At 40.0% G+C, this 20,850-nt stretch overlaps 2 protein-coding genes across 2 annotated transcripts; one reads left to right on the forward strand and one right to left on the reverse strand.

Annotated features, from left to right (window-relative positions):
• The first annotated feature begins 13,848 nt into the window (after positions 1-13,848).
• Positions 13,849-14,840, forward strand: LOC122025511 (histone H1-like). Its single transcript, XM_042584323.1, has 2 exons — positions 13,849-13,990; positions 14,077-14,840. The coding sequence occupies exons 1-2, from the start codon at positions 13,934-13,936 to the stop codon at positions 14,719-14,721; spliced, it is 702 nt and encodes a 233-aa protein (XP_042440257.1). The 5' UTR covers positions 13,849-13,933; the 3' UTR covers positions 14,722-14,840.
• A 1,446-nt stretch (positions 14,841-16,286) lies between these two features.
• On the reverse strand, positions 16,287-16,983 carry LOC122024194 (histone H2A-like). The gene has a single exon (XM_042582756.1). It carries the CDS (start codon positions 16,908-16,910, stop codon positions 16,452-16,454), a length of 459 nt encoding a protein of 152 aa, XP_042438690.1. The 5' UTR covers positions 16,911-16,983; the 3' UTR covers positions 16,287-16,451.
• Positions 16,984-20,850: the final 3,867 nt, after the last annotated feature.

Here is a 20,850-nt window from a genome sequence, read left to right on the forward strand (position 1 = left end):
TGACAAGTGTCCTTCTATCCTAGACATCTAGATTAATCAATATGAGGCATAGACCGTGTCATCCTCTAATCAATCTAAATCTTGAACTCCAAGCAGACTCACTAAATCAAATGAGCTCAATATCCTATATTGACTCATTTGGGCATGGCCATGCACTTCGTGGTCTCACTCTATCAAGAATATCGATGTCACTCCCGTCATATAGGAGGGATAGATCCCATCTACATCACTCACATCCCTCTGCATAATTCGTTACATACCTAGTAATCGCCTTTATAGTCCACCCAGTTACGGGTGACGTTTGACGAAACCAAAGTACATAACTCCTTATGTAGGGATCCATGGTGACTTCAGGTCTAAGGACTAGTAGTCATACTAATAGCCACATGAGAAAGTATATGACACTCATATAACGATCCATGATACTTTCTCATGGCGGGTCATTCAGTATACATTCTCTAATGTATACCCATGTGTCAACTTGATATCTCTATATCCATGACTTGTGAGATCAAGTCATCGAGTTGACCTACATGCTAGTCTTATTGCATTAATATTGTCCCTGAATGTTAATACTCGACTAGGAATGATTAAGAGTAGTGTTCCCTATATCATCTCACTATCGGTTTAGCTAACCGATTGATATAGGTAAGAACCTTCTACTCAAAGATGTTATTATACTTAGTTTATTTGGTACCAATACAAGTAAGTATAATAACCAAAAATCAAATGCCTTTATTTATATATAAAATGATACAACAAGTCCTTAATACAATTATCAAATGATTGGCTCTAGGGCTCTAACTAACAATCTCCCACTAGCACTAGTGTCAATCAGTGTAGGCTCTAAGCCCCAATGACCTAGTGTGACCATCATGCTTCCTCTGTGCCAAAGCCTTGGTCAAGGGATCTGCGATGTTAGCTTCTGTAGGTACTCTGCATATCTTCACATCTCCTCTCTCGATAATCTCTCGAATGAGATGGAAGCGCCGTAGTATGTGTTTGGTCCGCTAGTGTGAGCGAGGTTCCTTTGCCTGTGCTATAGCTCCATTGTTGTCACAATAGAGCTCAATGGGGTCAGCAATGCTAGGAACCACCCCAACTTCAGTGATGAACTTGCGGATCCAAACTGCCTCCTTTGCTGCCTCTGATGCAGCAATGTACTCGGCCTCTGTTGTAGAATCGACACATGTCCTGCTTACTCTTCCATCTCACAAGACCACCATTAATGCAAAACATGAACCACGACTGTGATCTATAGTCATCCTGGTTTGAAGCTAGCATCACTGTAACGCTTTACGGCTAGCTCATCATTGCCTCCATATATCAAGAAATATTCTTTAGTCCTTCTTAAGTATTTAAGAATATTCTTGACCGCTATCCAGTGACTTTCACAGATCGATGGTATCCGCTCGTCATGCTCAAAGCATACGAGACATCGGTCGAGTACATAGCATGGCGTATGATCCATCCTATGGGTGAGGCATAAGGGATCTGATCCATGCGGTCTCTCTCTCTCTAGAAGAGGGACCTTGAGTCTTGAAAGACTCACGCCATGTGACATCGGCAATCCCTTTGTATGGCAAACCGAAGAAGTACCTTGTCAATGTATGTACTCTGACTTAGGCCAAGCAATCTCTTAGATCTATCTCTATAGATCTGTATCCCTAGAATGTGGGATGCCTCACCTAAGTCCTTCATTGAGAAGCAACTCCCTAGCCAGGTCTTGACAGACTAAAGTAAAGGGATGTCCTTCCCAATGAGTAGTATGTCATCCACATACAATATGAGGAAGACAACTATGTCTCCTACAACCTTCTTGTAGACACAAGGCTCATCTTCGTTCTTGATGAAACCAAACTGTTGATTGCATCATCGAATCAAAGATTCCAGCTCCGAGAAGCTTGCTTTAGTCCATAAATGGACCTATGCAGCTTGCATACTCTGCTAGTATGATGTGGATCTACAAAACCCTCAGGTTGTGTCATGTACACATCCTCGAGTAGGTTTCCATTCAGAAACGCGGTTTTGACATCCATCTGTCATATCTCATAGTCATGGTAGGCTGCAATAGCAAGCATGATCCGAATGGACTTAAACATCGCTACTGGAGAAAAGGTTTCATCATAGTCAATACCATGAATCTGCTTGAAACCTTTAGCTACCAAGCGACCCTTATAGATAAGTCCATCCATGTCAGTCTTTCTCTTAAAGACCCACTTACACCCAATGGGTTTTACCCCTTCAGGTGGATCAACCAAAGTCCATACTTGGTTGGTGTACATGGATTCCATTTCGGATCTCATGGCCTCTAGCCATTTCTCAGAATCTGGTCTCATCACAGCTTCCTGATAGGTGGTAGGCTCATCCTCTATGAGCATAACGTCATCATGGTCAGACAAGAGAAATGAGTATTTCTCAGGCTGACGACGTACCCTATTAGACCTGCGAAGAGGTATGTCTACTTGAACTGGTTGTTGTTCCTCAACTCTTTGTGGAACAACATCATCTACAACACTTTGTGGTTCCAGTTCAACTTCCATCGAGGCTTCAGTGCTATTGTTCGCATCTTGAACTTCTTCAAGATCGAACGTGCTCCCACTAGTCTTTCTAGAAACAAAGTTCCTTTCTAGAAAGACCCCAGTCTTTGACACAACTACCTTGTGCTGACTGGGAATGTAGAAGCAATATCCCTTAGTTTCCTTGGGATATCCAATAAAGTAGCACTTGTCGGATTTGGGTCCTAACTTGTCTGAGACTTGATGTCGAACGTAAGCCTCACAACCCCAAATCCTCATGAAAGACACCTGGGCATCTCTCCCAGTCCATATCCTATATGGTGTCTTTATCACGGCCTTGGATGGAACTCGGTTGAGTATAAAAGCTGTCGTGTCTAGAGCATAGCCCCAAAGGTATGTCGGAAGATATGTGTGACTCATCATCGATCGTACCATATCTAATAGGGTACGATTCCTCCTTTCGGATACACCATTCCACTGTGGTGTTCCAGGAGGAGTGAGTTGGGATAGAATCCCACACTCAGCTAGATAGTCATGGAACTCATGGCTAAGGTATTTTCCACCTCGATCAGATCGAAGTATCTTAATACTCTTGTCAAGCTGGTTCTGTACTTCATTCTTGAATTCTTTGAACTTTTCAAAGGATTCAGACTTATGTGTCATCAAGTACACATAACCATATCTACTGAAGTCATCAGTCAATGTGATGAAGTACCTATAACCGCCTTTAGCAGCGACATTGAAAGGGCCACATACATCACTATGTATGAGTCCTAACAAATCAGTCGCTCTCTCGCTGTGCCCACTAAAGGGAGTCTTGGTCATCTTGCCTCATAGGCATGACTCGCATACCTCATATGATTCAAAATCAAATGAGTCCAGCATACCATCCTTATGGAGCTGGGATAAGCACTTGTCAATTATATGACCTAAGCGACAATGCCAGAGGTAGGTTTGGTTCATGTCGTTTGACTTGAACCTCTTGGTATTTATGTTATAGATAGGGCTCTCAAGGTCTAGAATATAGAGTCCGTTTATCATAGGTGCACTACAATAGAACATATCGTTTAAAAAGACAGAACAACATTTGTTCTTTATTGTAAATGAAAAACTTTTCTTGTCCAAACAAGAAACTGATATAATGTTCTTAGTTAATGCAGACACATAACAACAATCGACTAACTCTAGTACAAGCCCAGAGGGCAGAGATAGAAAGTAAGTCCCTACAGCAACAGCAGCAACCCGTGCTCCATTGCCTACTCGTAGGTCCACCTCGCCCTTTGTCAATGCCCTGCTATTTCTCAGCACCTGCACATCAGTATAAATGTGAGAAGCACATCCAGTATCTAATACCCATGATGTAGAAATAGATAGATTGACTTCTATAATATATATACTTGAAGTGGAAGTCTCACTTCACTTCTTCTTAAGATCCTCCAAGTATACCTTGCAGTTCCTCTTCCAGTGCCTGGTCTGACCGCAGTGGTAGATGTCATGAAGCCTTTTGTTGTAGTGGTGCCTTGCCTTTGCCCTTGGCTTGGGACTTTCCCTTGCCTTTGGGCTTGCCCTTGCCCTTATGTTTCTGAACCATCAGAACAGTGTTGGGCTTAGCCTTCTTAAGGTTCAGCTCAGCAGTTCTTAACATGCTAAGCAGCTCAGGCAATGGCTTGTCAATCTCGTTCATATTGTAGTTTAGAACGAATTGACTGTAACTATCCGGCAAGGATTGCAAGATCAGGTCAGTGGCCAGCTCTTGGCCAAGTGGGAACCCCAACCTTTGTAGGTTCTCTATGTACCCAATCATTTTGAGTACATATGAGCCTACAGGAGCCCCGTCTGACATCTTGCACTGAAACAGTGCCCTTGAGATCTCAAATCTCTCATGCCTCGCTTGACCTTGATACAGTTGACGAAGATGTTCAACCATATCGTAAGCGCCCATTAACTCGTGTTGCTTCTGAAGCTCAGAGTTCATGATCGCGAGCATTAGACAAGACACATCTAATGCGTCATCTTGATGCTTCTTGAAAGCATCTCGGTCAGCTCGCGGGGCAGTGGCAGGAGGAGCCTCTGGAATGGGCTGCTCCAGAACGTACAGTTTACGTTCTTGGGTGAGAATAATTCTCAGGTTCCTGTACCAGTCCAGGAAGTTTGCTCCGTTGAGCTTGTCCTTCTCGAGGACAGATCGCAGGGAGAAGGTGTTCGTATTCGACGTCATGGTAATCTACAACAGAATAAAAGCATAAATAAATATCATATTCTTAATCATTTAATTAGGCCTTTAACTAAATGATGCTCCCACTGAATTCTATAATTCATGTGGGACAAGATCCACATCATACTAACCCTTGAGTTAGCTTTGGCTAATACGCCCAAGACTTAGTATGATCGGTAGGTAACGATTACCAATTACATCTCTATGCAACTCTTGTTTATATGATCAAAATCCGTATTTATATTAAAACTCGAGTTAGCTTTGGCTAATACGCCCAAGAGTTAATATAAACGTGATTTTGACCTATCTACCAACCATTGGATAATGCCTATAGTTAAACTCGATCCAATTGAGTTAACTAGTTACTCAATCTAATTGAGTTGTACTCACCCATGCGTTGATAGGAGGGACCAAAATTGTCCCTCCGTACCCTACCAAGATAGTATGTGTTGCTCTGCTTTGGCAGATTCAACAACAACATGCGATCGAGGTAGTGGTAGGTATCACGGCAAGGTAGGCATTACGAGTTGACGTGATTTAGATCTAATCTAAATGATGATGAGTATCAAATACTTGATTTAGATCTAATCTAATCGTGGGGTGCATCATGTGCACGATTTAGATCTAAACTAATCGCTAGGCACTAATTAACTACTTAATTAAACATGCATCACATACATATAAGCAATTAATTAAATTATTTTGTGATTGTGTCATGGCCCTACTACGATCTTCTCAAGCCAATGAGAAGATCGAATGGTCAACCCAAGGTCAACAGCTTCTCAAGCTTCTTCCTTTGACCACCTTGTGTTGCTCGCGCCCTCCTCGTAACTACGTCTCGTGTGGACCTTCCATCGCTTCAAAATTACATTACAATTTTGAAACTAGAGTTACATTCGAGTCTAAATCTAATTTACAACCAGAATATAAGAGAAAGGCACGACGCGCAGGTCGTGAAAATAAAATAAATAAAAGAATAAATACAGCACGCACATCACATAATGGCACGCAGGCCGTATTATGAATTACAACACATTTCTAAATCCAATTTGGGTCGTTTGGGCCATGACTATCACAAAATTAATATATAATTCAAAATTATATATTTCTATAATTTTTTGTAATTTATTTTATAATTTTACAATTTTTACGGGTACAATTTCCCGGCGGTTCCGTTTAGCGGTTTTCGGACGCAATCGCGGAACGAATCCCCTTGCGGGGCCAGGGGGAGCGCCCCTACCCGCGATCTAACCATCGCGAGGGTTCCTTTGCGATCTAACAGCGCCTTAGCCCACTGTCCCAAAAAGATTTGGGGCAAAACCAAGACATTTTGGAAAAATCTTCCCGGTAGCGGAAGTCTACAAGTGCCGAAACACTTGTGCTTTGCTTCTACGAGAAAATTACCCATAAAAACTATCAAAAACCTAAATTTACAGAAAATCACAAAAGCTATTTTTTTCATAAAATCAAAAACAAACTCGTACATGCCTTCGCACGTGGCTCTGATACCACTGTTGAGTTTTTCGGGCCGCGAAAACCTCATTTTCGCGTCGTGGAAACCCCGAATCACCCATGCCACTAGATCTCGTGTGAAGGATAGATTTCAAAATTTTACATGTACGAGTTTCTACTTAGATCTACTCCTAGATCTACATGAAAAAAGGGCTATACCTTTGAAGCGAAGCCCTTCGCGTTCCCGTTTGTCCAAACGGTGTCGGATCTCAAGAGTATCAAAATAGATACTCCTCTAGAAGTATCCACACGAACTAATTAGGTGGAGAAGACCTAAACGAATGTGTGCTAGCACCTTGATAGGTCACGGCAAGAGAGGAGAAGAGGGAGAGGGAGAGCTTGAGAGGAAGAAGAGAGAGTGAATGCACACATGAATGAAAAATTCATTCCACACCACACCATAGTGGTCGGCCACATTCAAAAGAATGTAACTCCCAATTTGCATTAAGTGCAATTAATGTGTAGCCATTAAAGTGAAGAATTGTAACCTCCATGAGGTGGCATCTCACTTAATTAATCATGATGATGTGGAGCATCATCATTGGTTCACATCTTGCCAACTCATTAATGATGTGGCAAAAAGTCAAGTCAAACTTGACTCTTTCTCTTCCTCTCAAGTCAAGTCAAACTTGACTTAATCTCTCTCATGGTTGATCTAATCCAACCATTTAATTCAAGCCAATTTAATATAATGAATCTAATTCATTTAATTAAATTGATTCAATGAGTCATAATCTAAATTAAACTCATTGAACACATGAATCAACTTGAGTCCAACTCAAGTTAGCCCAATTAGGATTACTCTTAATCCAATTTGATTCATCAAATGAATCTAATCCTCTTGGTTCATCATATGAACCTAATCTCCATCTAATTGTCCTTAGTGTGTGACCCTATAGGTTCTTGTAACGTTGGCAATGCCCCTAAACCTATTTAGGAGCATAAGTAATGAGCGGTATCTAACAACACATCATTACTACCCAAGTTACAAGAATGTTGAGATCCAACATCACCTTGTGACTACTAATTGTGACTCCTCACAAAATATGACAAGTGTCCTTCTATCCTAGACATCTAGATTAATCAATATGAGGCATAGACCGTGTCATCCTCTAATCAATCTAAATCTTGAACTCCAAGCAGACTCACTAAATCAAATGAGCTCAATATCCTATATTGACTCATTTGGGCATGGCCATGCACTTCGTGGTCTCACTCTATCAAAAATATCGATGTCACTCCCGTCATATAGGAGGGATAGATCTCATCTACATCACTCATATCCCTCTGCATAATTCGTTACATACCCAGTAATCGCCTTTATAGTCCACCCAGTTACGGGTGACGTTTGACGAAACCAAAGTACATAACTCCTTATGTAGGGATCCATGGTGACTTCAGGTCTAAGGACTAGTAGTCATACTAATAGCCACATGAGAAAGTATATGACACTCATATAACGATCCATGATACTTTCTCATGGCGGGTCATTCAGTATACATTCTCTAATGTATACCCATGTGTCAACTTGATATCTCTATATCCATGACTTGTGAGATCAAGTCATCGAGTTGACCTACATGCTAGTCTTATTGCATTAACATTGTCCCTAAATGTTAATACTCGACTAGGAATGATTAAGAGTAGTGTTCCCTATATCATCTCACTATCGGTTCAGCTAACCGATTGATATAGGTAAGAACCTTCTACTCATGGACGTTATTATACTTAGTTTATTTGGCACCAATACAAGTAAGTATAATAACCAAAAACTAAATGCCTTTATTTATATAGAATATGATACAACAAGTCCTTAATACAATCATCAAATGATTGGTTGTAGGGCTCTAACTAACAAAAACGATAACAGCAGCACCTCTTCTTTCAGCCTAATATACCTTCAAAAATTTGACAATAGTCATTGGCTCTAAGAATCAAAAAGGCGAGATTAACCCTTGATCATCAGATCAAGCATGCTCAATAACACAATCCTAGTAATCATTACAGATCCGACCGATGCTTCGATTTCCTTAGCTAATCACATCACATCAATGGGCGTGACCTCAAAAAAGTACCATCAAGGTACACTCAACTCGAAAACCAAAGTTGATCATGTATGACCCACATTTAATACTCATGGCGATATTTAATGTGAGGCAGCGTCCAAATCCCTTTTTTGGATCCATCACTTGGCTTCTTTAACCAACCTTGATAACTCGGATACAACCATTACTAACTCAATGACTTCATTTTTCCACAACATAACAGTTAATTAGCTAAACTCATAGATCCTTCAGTTAGACTCGAGAGAAGGCTTATAATCTGGAAAAAATAATAAGGGATGTCCATGTGTACCAAGGGAGTCAAAGAGAAGGTTAGCAATCTCACTAAGTAAATATCCAAGATGAGAGGATCGTTGTTGACTCAACTGTTATATTTTAGAGTGTCCTAAGATAATCACCATAGATATTGTATTATTTATTTGATAAATAAAATTTTTTATTTGAGTGTACATTCTATATGTATATGATATTGATCTTAAACTCAATTAATGGAGTTCACAATACAATGTATAGCATAAGAGATATTGTGATTGGATCACAATTAGTGGTATCTCTCTATATGTGATTATGTACGTATTGAAATATTTTCTAGTCGATAAATTGATGAGATTAGACATTATCAATTCTTTAAGACTATCATATGTTATGCTCCTTGGTTTATCTAAGCAGTCGGTCCTCACTAGCTAGAAACATTGGGATGTTGAGAATTAATATATAGATATTGGTTAAGGGTAACAAGTTCATTGGATATAACCTGTTATGAGATTTCATGTGGTTCTATACATGTTAATGAATATCTTATTGTAGTTCAAGTGTAAGTTTCCTTAAACTTGAAGTATTTAAGTCATCTTGGTTATGGAGACTTATACTTTGACATTTTAGCAAACATTACCTAGGAGGTATAAGTCAATATACTATAAGGTATTTGAATAGCCCACAGAGGTTTCACTAGTCCTTTGATAAAGTAGATGTATACCCTAAGGAATATTGTCATGATATTCATAAGTCTTTGGCTAAACCATTACACATCAAAAGAATGATTTTCTTAAACATGTATTTGAGTAATTTGAATCCATGGGAGAAGGAACTATTATTTGACCTAGGTGTGACGTAATCAACCTAGTGAGGATTGACACATAGAACATGTCATGAACTAAGTGTGTATAAGATGAGTGAAAGAACAAGCACACTGATAATTATAGCTGTTGAAGGGTTCAAAATTATTCTGAGATCAATTATAATTTTTTTGTCAATTAGGGATCATGATGTACTAATAGGTGTCACTCATAATCAATTCATAATTAATGGTCAATTATAAATGACCAACATAACCAAAAACATGTTTGCCTCTTTTCATTTGCACTATGAATATATTCAAAAGACATAAAACAAGTTTGGAAATTAGATTTTTAGATTAAGAGAGATTAAGTCTAGTAGGATCAGACAAAAGAGGCAAATATGAAAAGTATTTGAGGGTCGGAAGAGATGGTGGACCACGCCTATTGTAAGCAACTTGAATTCATTAAGGTTTAATAATAAACCAAATTAGTTTGATTTAATTATGAGCTAAAATTGGTTTGGTTGTAGCCAAGTTGGCTTCATGTTTGAACCAAACTTAATACTAATAGATTTGGTTGACTTAATGGGTACGAGTTTGATCTTGCTTATCAAACCCTATGGAGGCGTATAAATACCCATCCATGAGAGAAAAAAAGTGTCAAGAAAAATCTAAAATTGTTTTAGGGTTTCTCTTCCTCTCCCTCTCCCTCTCTTGCATTGCTGAACAAAAGAGGGTCACTACCCCCTATGTGCCACCGCAAACCACCCACCATCGGTCACTTTTACTGTTGTCGGACTCCTTTGCTATCGTTTGTTTCCTTTAGTCACCGACCCTTGTCATCGTTATCCGAACAACATCCCAAAAGGTTGTTGTCCTGATTGGTCTCGTTGCCTCCCAACCTGCCATCCCCACCTGTTACCGATTTTCCCCCAGGTAGTTACCCTCTGCCTTAGGCCCAAAAGCCATCAGAAGTTTCTACTTAGGTCGTCAGACAATAGTAAAAGGTTGTTGGCTTCTTCTCTATTTGTGCCGCCAAGTTTCCCTTACCATCGGGCACAAAATCGAGCCAGGGTTCTCTCTCGGATCATGTCGTCTCCTCGCTTTGGCTAATACCAAAGCGAAGACATAAGTTGTAACTTAGAGAAGTCATCTTGAAGGTATCGGCAAGGATATGAATAGAGACAATCCTTGTGAGGGTTTCTCATTGATGTTGTTTTCGTTAAACACCATCCGTCAAGTATAACCTCTAAATGAAGTTTTATTCTACGATTATGTTTACACAAGTTTGTTCTTATGGTGTCTGTGATATGTGTTGTAATAATTTAGAAAATTATTATGCTACCACTACATATTTTATGAAAATAAAATTTAAAAAGCACATAGAAACACCCAACATCAATGACCCTTGACTCGACCATCTAGATAGCTCAAGGAATACTCCACTCAGTTCAACACCCTGGCCCAATAGTCAGATTTGCCCACTGCTCATCCGACATTCTGTACCATCTCCTTCAACTTGATCATCCATTATTCTTCAATTTAATGTTATCATTCCACTTAGTCAGCTCAATTTTCTAATTCTCCCAGTCAGTTCGCCCAACTCCAGGGGTTCAGCTCCCTGACCCAGTGCTATACTCACTCTTAGTTAGTTTGCTTCACTTCGGGGGCTCAGCTCCCTGACCTAGTGCTTTTCTCACTCCCAGTCGGTTTGTCCGACTTCAGGGGCTCAGCTCCCGACCTAGTGCTCTACTCATTCCAAGTCAATCCGCCCAACTCTAGGAGTTCAGCTCCCCGACCCAGTGATTTGTTCACTCCCAGCTGATTTGCCTGACTCTAAGGGGTTCAGCTTCCCTAACAACCTGCAATGACTTGCTCAAGCTTTCGTTACTTAATGGGCCTAACCCTTAGGCCCAATGAACCCCAATCTTGTGGGTTGGCACCATAAATGCTATGACATGTAGGTTGTTAGAGCACATGGAGTGGTATGATTATATCAGATATAGATATCATACAGCAAAGATATTGTGATGGGGCATTTTCTTTACTATGACGCAATATCTAATTAAGGAGGAGAGAATATCATTTTAGTGATGTTATAAAAGGAGCCCACAACCATGGGCCAAGGTACGCTCATTCACGCACGCATACAAGACTTCTACTATTACTATTCTTCTTCATTCCTATTGCCATAATTTGACTTGAGCGTCGAAGTAGATGAGTCAAGGTACCTCTTTGCCTCCATTCTAACTCTCCCTCTTTCTTTTATTTCCTCTCCTTTTTAAGATCGGCGGACATCTTTGACGATCCCTTCTTCCCTCGATATTCGAAGACTTAATCAGCAAAGAATACAGCTCATCGGTGGTTGTCCATCGACGATCTCAAATAGAATCAAATATCAATCATGAAATACGAAAACATTATTTAAGATGATGAACCATTATAATAAACCAAATCATATAAATATTCAATTCAAGTAACTAAAGACGACGACAACAACAATCAAATCTTCATCCCCCTAGGCTTAACCCCTATTGTCTGTATGAATTTTTTGGTGTCATTAGGCTTGACCCCTTATTGTCTCATTATCTAAATAATTTTATTATATTTTATTATCGCAAACTAAGTCTTTTTGGTCTCCCTCTTTCCCTATTAATGTATGTATTTGTCATAGTCTCATATCGCCTAACTGGAATATTTGTTGGATGCTTAAGTATATACTCATATCATCTTAAATATGTCTCTCGGAGTTTTCAATCAATAGGGGCAACCCTAACTTTCTTATTAATATTTTTGTTTCTTATTTTATCCATTCATATATATCCATACATACATCTTATCATCCTCATCTATGTGACTTTCATCTTTTACTCGTGTGTTTACTTCCTAGTTTAACATTCAACTGTATATAATGTATCAAATCTAATTATTATTTTATAAAACTTCTATTTAAATATTAAAAATATTTTACAATCATAAAGACATCTATGTCATCCTCCATTTCAACCTCTCGGTCACACCAACTCACAAGGAATTAACAATCTCTCTCATTAATTAGTGCACTCGAACCCATCTAGAAAACTCAAACAATAGATTTTGGTATACAAAATAAGTTGAAACCGATTGAGTAATTAGGCGTTTCTTGGGTATTAATTCCTTGGTGGCATCCTTATGTATGAAAACTCTAACTTATTCTCACAAAGTTGATAAGTGTAGACCAATACAAGAGAAGCTAAGTGAGATTGAAAATGCTCGAGAGATTAGTAAATAAAGAGTGTTTACTACTTTTGAGATTGAATATAGATCATTGATTTTTCATTTATAGAAAAAATATTTTCTTATTTATCACTCTTTACTAATTATTATTAAAATCGGATCTTCTATATTTCTACACAAGAGATTGAATGGGTTTAAGAGATCAGCAAATGAAGATTTTTACTAATATTAGTAAAGTAGGATTTTTCAGTATTTGTACATTAAATATTATTATATTCTGTTGAAATAGTTGTTAGAGAAGATGATAACTACTATCAAAATTCAAGTGGAGCAAGATTTTTAGTAAAGGAGTAATGACACTATTTATCCAACAATTCTACAAATTATTTTAAAGCTAAATTCTAAATTTCTTTCTTAATTTAATTTGGCCATCCAATCGTTTGCATCTTCTATCTGTTGCCTAAAGAAGTATCTTAAATAGCTCCTATAAATCAACACAATTTAGTACATTTAAAGAAGAATATTATCCTAACATTTTAAGACATTATCAATTATCGAAGCAATGAAAAAGAAACACATTCGAAACTAAAAGCTCGCACACCGACTTAATTCGATATTAGAATCAGCATAGCAAGTTATTTTACTAAGATTTTAGAATACGATCTTAGCACTTAGTTCATACTAGTCATGTGAAATTAGCTATGTTAGAGTGTGTGAGTTGCAAAGGATTAAAGAGAGTTTAATCCATCCAATTCTTAATCAATTTTTAAAATTTTGAGTTCCATGTGTTTCTTTCACAAGCTACTATCATCCTAAATCATGATCTTTCATAAAAGTCTTATGAATTTCGAACGAGAATTCCAAATCTTCGACTAACTCACACAAAAACATACATCGGACCACTAAATCTTCAAAATCAAATTTCTCCTCGACCCCTAAACCAATTGAGTCGAGATTATACTCGTTGGAAAGCTAAGGTTCAAAGCTACAATCTCCTCTAGACCTTGGTCAAAACCAACCATCGCAACAGGATTCATTCCCATCCAAAGTGAGGAGAGAAGCACACCAAAACCCTCATCAATTAGCATAGCCATCTCAAGGCTCCAAGCATCATCCTGACCTGAACATCTTGCCCAATCTGATCCGTCCGAGCTGCGCGATCCGACGATCCAAATTTGAAGCGGGGGGAGCAGTCGATCCGTGTGTTGCCTCTGGGGACCAATCGGCGCTCGTCGACCTGACTTCCTATCTGTATTTAAACTCCACCCTCTCTCCTGCAGCCTCTCATCCCACGCTCTCGCTTTGCGTCGACTGTTCGATTCGGTTACTTTGAGCTCGTGAAATCGGAGCCATGGCGTCCAAGGGATCGAAGGCGAAGAAGGCGGCGGTGCATCCTCCCTATGCAGAGGTTAGTGTTCTTGGGATTAGGGTTTGATTGGATTTGGTTTTGTGGATTTTGGGGGTTCTGATGGCGGAGTGGCTTTGGATCTTTAGATGATCAAGGAGGCGATCGTGACGCTGAAGGAGAAGGGCGGGTCGAGCACGTATGCGATCGGGAAATTCGTCGAGGACAAGCATAAGGCGCACTTGCCGCCCAATTTCCGCAAGTTTCTCCTCGTTCAGGTTAAGAAGCTCACCGCCGAGGGGAAGCTGACCAGAGTTAAGAGCTCCTTCAAGCTTTCCAGCCCCGCCGCTCGCCTGGCTCCTGCGAAGCCCAAGCCGAAGGCTAAATCTGCTCCTTCTGCCGCCAAATCTAAACCCAAAGCCGCTGTTGCTGCGGCCCCCAAACCGAAGGCGAAGGCCAAGCCGTCCGTCAAGCCGAAGCCCAAGGCCACTCCAGCGAAGCCCAAAGTGGCGTTAAAGCCAAAGCCTAAGACGGCGGCAAAGGTTCCGGCGAAGCCCAAGGTGGCACTAAAGCCAAAGCCCAAGGCGGCGGAGAAGGTGGTGAAGAAGGCCGCTCCGGCTAAAAAATCGGGCGAGAAGAGGAAGCCTGCCTCGAAACCAAAACCGAAGGCAGCTGCTCGGCCGTCAAAGGCTGCGAAGACAGGAAAGAAAGACACGCCGACGAAGAGACCTGCTGCTCCAGCAAAGGGCACAGCGACGGGGAAAAAGGCGACGCCGAAGAAGGCAAAGAAGTAGATGATTCGACTCGATAATTATGTTTGTTTGTTTTTAGTTTTGTGTTCCATAAATTTAGGGCATCTTCTGAAGACAATTGTTGTGTTTACTTTCAATGGGTCTAACAACGCTTTGTATAATTGGAAGGGGTTGATTATGGCAGTGTGATTACTCCACCTGACTTGTCCTGGGTTTCATGGAACGAGACGAAGGGTGAGGTTATCGTTTCGGCAGCGTTTGCCATCGCCAGTTGTGATTGTTCACCGTTTGTTGGCGCATGTGACTGCGTCGCCAATTGTTTGCACGTTGCTGCTGCATGTGACTCTCGCTGCTCGCGTGTGTGTGCAGCAAGAGCAAGAGATTTTTGTTTTTTGTTTTTTTTGGTTATCACTAACCAATTGATTTTATGCAAGTTTTTTTTTATGGATCATCAAAGTAAATTTAAAAGTATTTGTATGGTGTTGAAGAGATTACATGAAAACCCTACTGTTGCATCATACTCTGGGGTTTGGTTAGTCGACGATTAGTGACCGCTGCATCATTATTACCCCGAAGGTTGATTAGTCAATGATTAGTACAAATAATACAGCAGTTTGTTGAGTTAAATTTTCCCGGGGATCGAGTTTAACTTGTTTGGGTTGGGTCGCATGTTTAGGTAAGAAGTGATTTGTGTTCGAGGGTTTTGAATCTTCATTTGTTTTTAAGGACATTTCTAATCGTTAAAATTCTAAATGATTTTTTTTTTAATGATTCGAATGTCATATCAACCTTATAAAAACTTATTAAAACATTTCAATGTAAGTTAACCAATGGTTAAAGCTTGCAGTGGGTTTTTTTATAATCTAATTTATAATATATAGTTGTATGATTCGTATTACATCTATTTCAATAGGTAAGAAAAGATAAATTTCAAATCTCATTTCTATAATGATTTAAGATTTTTTATTTAACTTTTTTATTTTAAAATTTGTTTATAAATCTTACATAGAAGATGCCCCATTTTTTTTAATGTTGCCCGCTCACGACTTTCACAAAATCCTTATCCACTCTATTGAAATATCTTATTGCCACTGACGACCTCCAATTCATATAAACCGTTGAATTTGATTATTTTAAAATGTTCGATACCATAATTATAATAATTAATTTTTATTCTCAATTATATTAATTCATTTTGTCATTGGATATCTTAACATCTTTCAATATTATGACTTCTAAGTTATAATTCAATATTCAATTTCATATAAAATAGTAAATTCAACCGTGTAATTATTACAAAACACATACCATGCATCAAAGTCCGAGTAAAGTCAAAATACTTGGCAAATCATCATTGAGTAGAAGTAGATATTAGCAGATGAAAAATAAATTTAAGTGGATAATAAAAAAATTAACAGCTATTATTATTATTATTAGTAGTAGTAGTAATAGTAGTATGCCAATGAAACGAGCTACGTACTAATTAAGTCTTTTGGTTTAAAGTATTGAAATACATTATCTAGATTGCTAATTAATAAAATGCTATATTCCAGATACTAGTAATCTTTTTGCCCAAAATGCAATTTTGAAGGTTTCTAATATAAAAATACGCTAAAGTAGAAGTGATTTTAACCTAGAAAAAGATTCAAAAGCACCAAACACCATGCTAAATTTCAGATGAACACGCAGGATCAAACCATACACTACTGTGCAATCATCTCCACAAAATGGAGCCAAAAACCGGAGTCTGATTTTTCTTTTTTCTGTTCTTGTTACGCTGCTTTCTTTGGGGACTTGGTGGCCTTCGACGGCGACTTGGGTTCCTTGGCGGCGTCCTTCTTCGGCAGCAGAACCGGGTTGATGTTGGGAAGCACGCCGCCGTGAGCAATGGTGACGCCGCCGAGGAGCTTGCCCAGTTCCTCGTCGTTGCGGATGGCGAGCAGGACATGGCGGGGGATGATGCGGTTCCTCTTGTTGTCGCGCGCCGCGTTCCCGGCCAGCTCCAACACCTCCGCCGCCAGGTACTCCAGCACGGCCGCCAGGTACACCGGCGCGCCGCTGCCGACGCGCTGCGCGTAGCGGCCCTTCTTCAGGAAGCGGCCGATGCGGCCGACGGGGAACTGGAGGCCGGCCTTGATGGAACGCGACACGGACTTCTTCTTCGGACCACCAACCTTCCTCCCGGCGGCGCCCTTCTTCACCTTGCCGGCGACTGCTCCGCCCGCCTCCATCTCGATCGATCGAACGTGGTACTTGGGCGGGATCTCGTTTAGGTTTTGAAAACGATCGCGGTTGTTTTCGATGCGATTTAAAATTCCAAGGGAATCATCAATTTATAGCCCACGCCTCTTTGCTTGTTCGCCGTAGGCCCTCGAATCGCTTCCCTCAGCCGTTGGATAGCTTCAAAATTAACGGTTGAAGATTATTCAAGTCACGATCCGTGGGACTCCGCGTGCGCCAATGAAACAGCCCTCACGCTTTAAGGCTTTTCTCATTGATGTTGCACTAACCTCGAATCATGTAAAATTATTTTATACAATACATAATTAATAACCTAACATCACTTTATATAAATTTATATCGATATAAGAGACAAGAAATTTAAAAATATGAGCACAATATTTAAATTTCTGTAAGAAGTTATGGTTCAAATCTTATAGATTGTTAGGGAGGACAAAGGATCAGATTTGAATCGATTTCTTATCCTTCTATTCTATCTTATGTATCATCCTTCTCTCTATCCAATTTTCAAATTCCCTTCCCATCTCCATTCCCATGGCCACATGGGAATGGGGGCAATCGCCCTTAACATTTTTAAAAAAAAAGAATAATACTATAAACTTTTGACTTGTTGATTCATCATCATTCGTCATTAGAAAATTAAAATTAATCATATATTTAGAAAATGATCGACCCAAGCTATCCATTGATATTACTTTTATAAGGAAATATCGTGACTTAAAACATTAAGTATTGAATTTTAAAAATAATAAATTAAATCATAAAATATAAAATGAGAGCATTAAATTAAAATTAGATCGGATTTAAACTAAATTTTATAGGATCGAAACAAATGAGAAAAGAGGGGGCTGAATCTCATTTTTAAAACTTTTCTTTTTATCTTTTAAAACCTTTTCAAGAACTCGAGTACACAATAGAAAAAATAAAACACAGCGAAAAGTAAGAACAATTTTATTTTTTACTTGGTTTGTAGCCCCGCGACTACTACTCCAAAGTTTACAATCCCTTGAATTATTTTGATTGATCAATCCACTAAAATCTCCTCCAAAAACCTTCGGACAAAGAGATTGAATACAAAGAGAATGAAAGTGTAACACACTACACTTTCATATACAAGTTCAAAAATTGAAATAAAAAAACTAGTTTATCGATAATGATTGCAGCTGAAGTTTTGAAGCTTGATGTCAGTGTCATTTTTCTACAGTAGTTAGCCATAGTAGAGTCGCAACATGATGGTTACAGAGAGACGGTGCAACAGAACGATTTAGGAAGCGTGAAAGAAGTTGATAAGAAAAGCACTGGTCGAGCATTTCTCTACATTAAGGGCACTTCGGTTCATCCGAGGTGCCTCCATCAACTTTGGTATATGATCCGATTTGAGAATGTCGTTGTTTAACCTCTTGAGGTCACCTCTAACTGGCTGAGGGTACCTCCAATGCCTCAACCTGAGGCGCCTCCATTAATCTGAGACACCTCCAACGCTAAAGATTTATTTTCGCATCTTATCTGCTCTGGGACATCTCTAGCCATCCAGGGCACCTCCAAGCTTGCCTCGGGGCGCCTCTAATCAACTGAGGCGCACTGAACATTGTTCATTCTAACTTGATTTTTTACTTTGAACACTTGCAAAATAAAGTTAATCCTAATAAAAATACCTATAAACAGAGCTAGCACAGATAATAAAAATTATGAATTAGATCATGTCTAACATGACTCGGATCTAGTCCTGATCTCAACTTACATTTCCAAAATAAAGCTAAGTTGGATCAGTGCCTATAATTCCATTGAACTCGTCCTCACTAGATCTCTCCTACAGTGCTTACCTTACCATTTAGAGAATCACTTGACTCGACGTCTAACCCACCGCGTCTTCCTGCCAGATGCTCGATCTATATTCAGCCAGCTATCAAGTCCTGCTGACATAATTAGACTTTTTACTAGATATCCAGGTCCTCTCTGACCTATCTATGCTTTCTTCTAGTTATCTGGTCCTCCTGACCTAACTATGTTGGTGCAGCGGGACCGGCAAGCGGAGGGTGAATTGCCTGCAACAATTATAAAATTAAATAGAGATAAAATAAAAACAGAGAAAAACAGACTCAGCGTTTAACTTGGTTACAACCAAGACGATTGTTAATCCAAGGCAGTAGGAAAGTGCACTAGGAACGTCTCCTTCTCTGAAGGCGGAGAAGTCTTTTACACTAAGAGCTCTTACAAGTTGCTTGGAAATGAAAATCACAGTTGTTCCTTGAATAGCTGTTCGAGGCCCCTTTATATAGGGGTTCCAGAACTTATCAAATCACCTGATGTTCGGGATTAGGATTTGACTCGAGAGGAATCGGTCGACCGATCCTTAGGTTCGGTCGATCGAACCTGCTGAACCTGCCCAGCCTTCCATCCAAATGCAGCCTCTCTGGATAGAGCCTGCGTTCGGTCGACCGATCAGCCAATGGTCTCCACCTGATTTGGCCCGATCAAATCGCTCGACCAGGTCTCTGATTTATCTTCGGTTCGGCCGACCGATCAGAAGGTTTGGTCGATCGTACGTTTCACCAACTGCTGGTTGCTGACGTGTCACCAACAGCTGGTCTCTGATGATTGGGGTTCGGTCGACTGATAAAGACGTTCGGTTGACCGAACACTTGTCAAGTCTGTCACGCCCCAGAGGAGTCTCTGTCCGAAGAAATTTCGGCAGCATCTCCCCTGTACGGCGGACAATATGAAACTTTCTACATATCACATATACATCAGCCACAAGCGGCTGGAATGATAACAAAAATAAAAACAAACACCACGCAGTTAATATAGTAATCAATAACCATAGGACTCGGACTCAAAATCCACCCTACTCCACTACACTCGTAAAGCTCAAATCCAACGAACTCACCTCTTCTGCCGTCCAGGCAGGCATATAGTAGAATAAAAAAAAACAAACCATCCAAAAGTCCATCAAACGGTAACCATCCGTACAATATCCATAAATAAAATCCCAAAGCCAAACTAAAACATAGTCTGATGGAAGAAAAACCAAAATAAAGCAAATAACAACCTAGTAGGGAACTAGCTCTACTTGCAGATGGGGGGCCAGCTCCGGACAACCTCAACCTGAAAATATATCAACAATGGAGGCGGGTGAGTCCAACACTCGGCAGTACAACCGATATGCATAATAAAACAAATAATAGACAACACTAATCATGCGTATAGTCCTCGAATATGAGGAGGGTAAATGCAACTGAAATGAAATCAAGATAATGTATTGACCGAATCAAAGTATAAAGGTAGCAGTCGTCAGACTGAGTAATCCTGTATGCATGTCAACCAATGCATCCAAACAAATGCAGCATATGTAGCAATCACAAGCAAATAAAAATGCAATAAATGCATATATCAACCCCATACTCGAAATCAATGCTCCTGCAATGACAGTAAACGGGATCTTCGGAGTACTCAGTCCCGTGACCCCAAATCATAAATGGGGAGCTCAATGCTCTCATCTCCGGTACACGATGGCGGGAGGATATCTCTGCCGGCTACGCTGAGTCTCCCGACCAACGGAGCCAAACAAAGTCCACCATCTGCCGGCTACCACTGCTACCCTAAATGCCAACGGAGCCAAACAGGCGGGCCACCACGCCGAGTCACCGACCAACGGAGCCAAGCAAGAACCGCCACACACCACCGGATATACAAATCCATGGGTGATGTGTGCAGTACATGTAACTGGCGATGAGCTCAACCAAAGTAGAGCCGACAATCGCACAGCATGAAATCATGATGCATGATACTGAACATGGCAATCTCATGAATAACATGGCATGATCCATATAAATAGATACAAAGTGTGTACCACAAGAAGACGTATCAAATAGAAGGCACACAAATCGAAGAGGGTATCAAATAAACCCTAGATCCAGAATATAACAGAGC

Source organism: Zingiber officinale, chromosome 9B, assembly GCF_018446385.1.
Source record: "Zingiber officinale cultivar Zhangliang chromosome 9B, Zo_v1.1, whole genome shotgun sequence".
Classification (NCBI taxonomy): domain Eukaryota; kingdom Viridiplantae; phylum Streptophyta; class Magnoliopsida; order Zingiberales; family Zingiberaceae; genus Zingiber; species Zingiber officinale.

Coding starts and splice junctions, on each gene's coding strand:
- LOC122024194 (XM_042582756.1), bottom strand. CDS start 16,910: ATGGAGGCGGGCGGAGCAGTCGCCGGCAAGGTGAAGAAGGGCGCCGCC.
- LOC122025511 (XM_042584323.1), top strand. CDS start 13,934: ATGGCGTCCAAGGGATCGAAGGCGAAGAAGGCGGCGGTGCATCCTCCC. Junction 13,991..14,076: donor TGCATCCTCCCTATGCAGAG/GTTAGTGTTCTT, acceptor TTGGATCTTTAG/ATGATCAAGGAGGCGATCGT.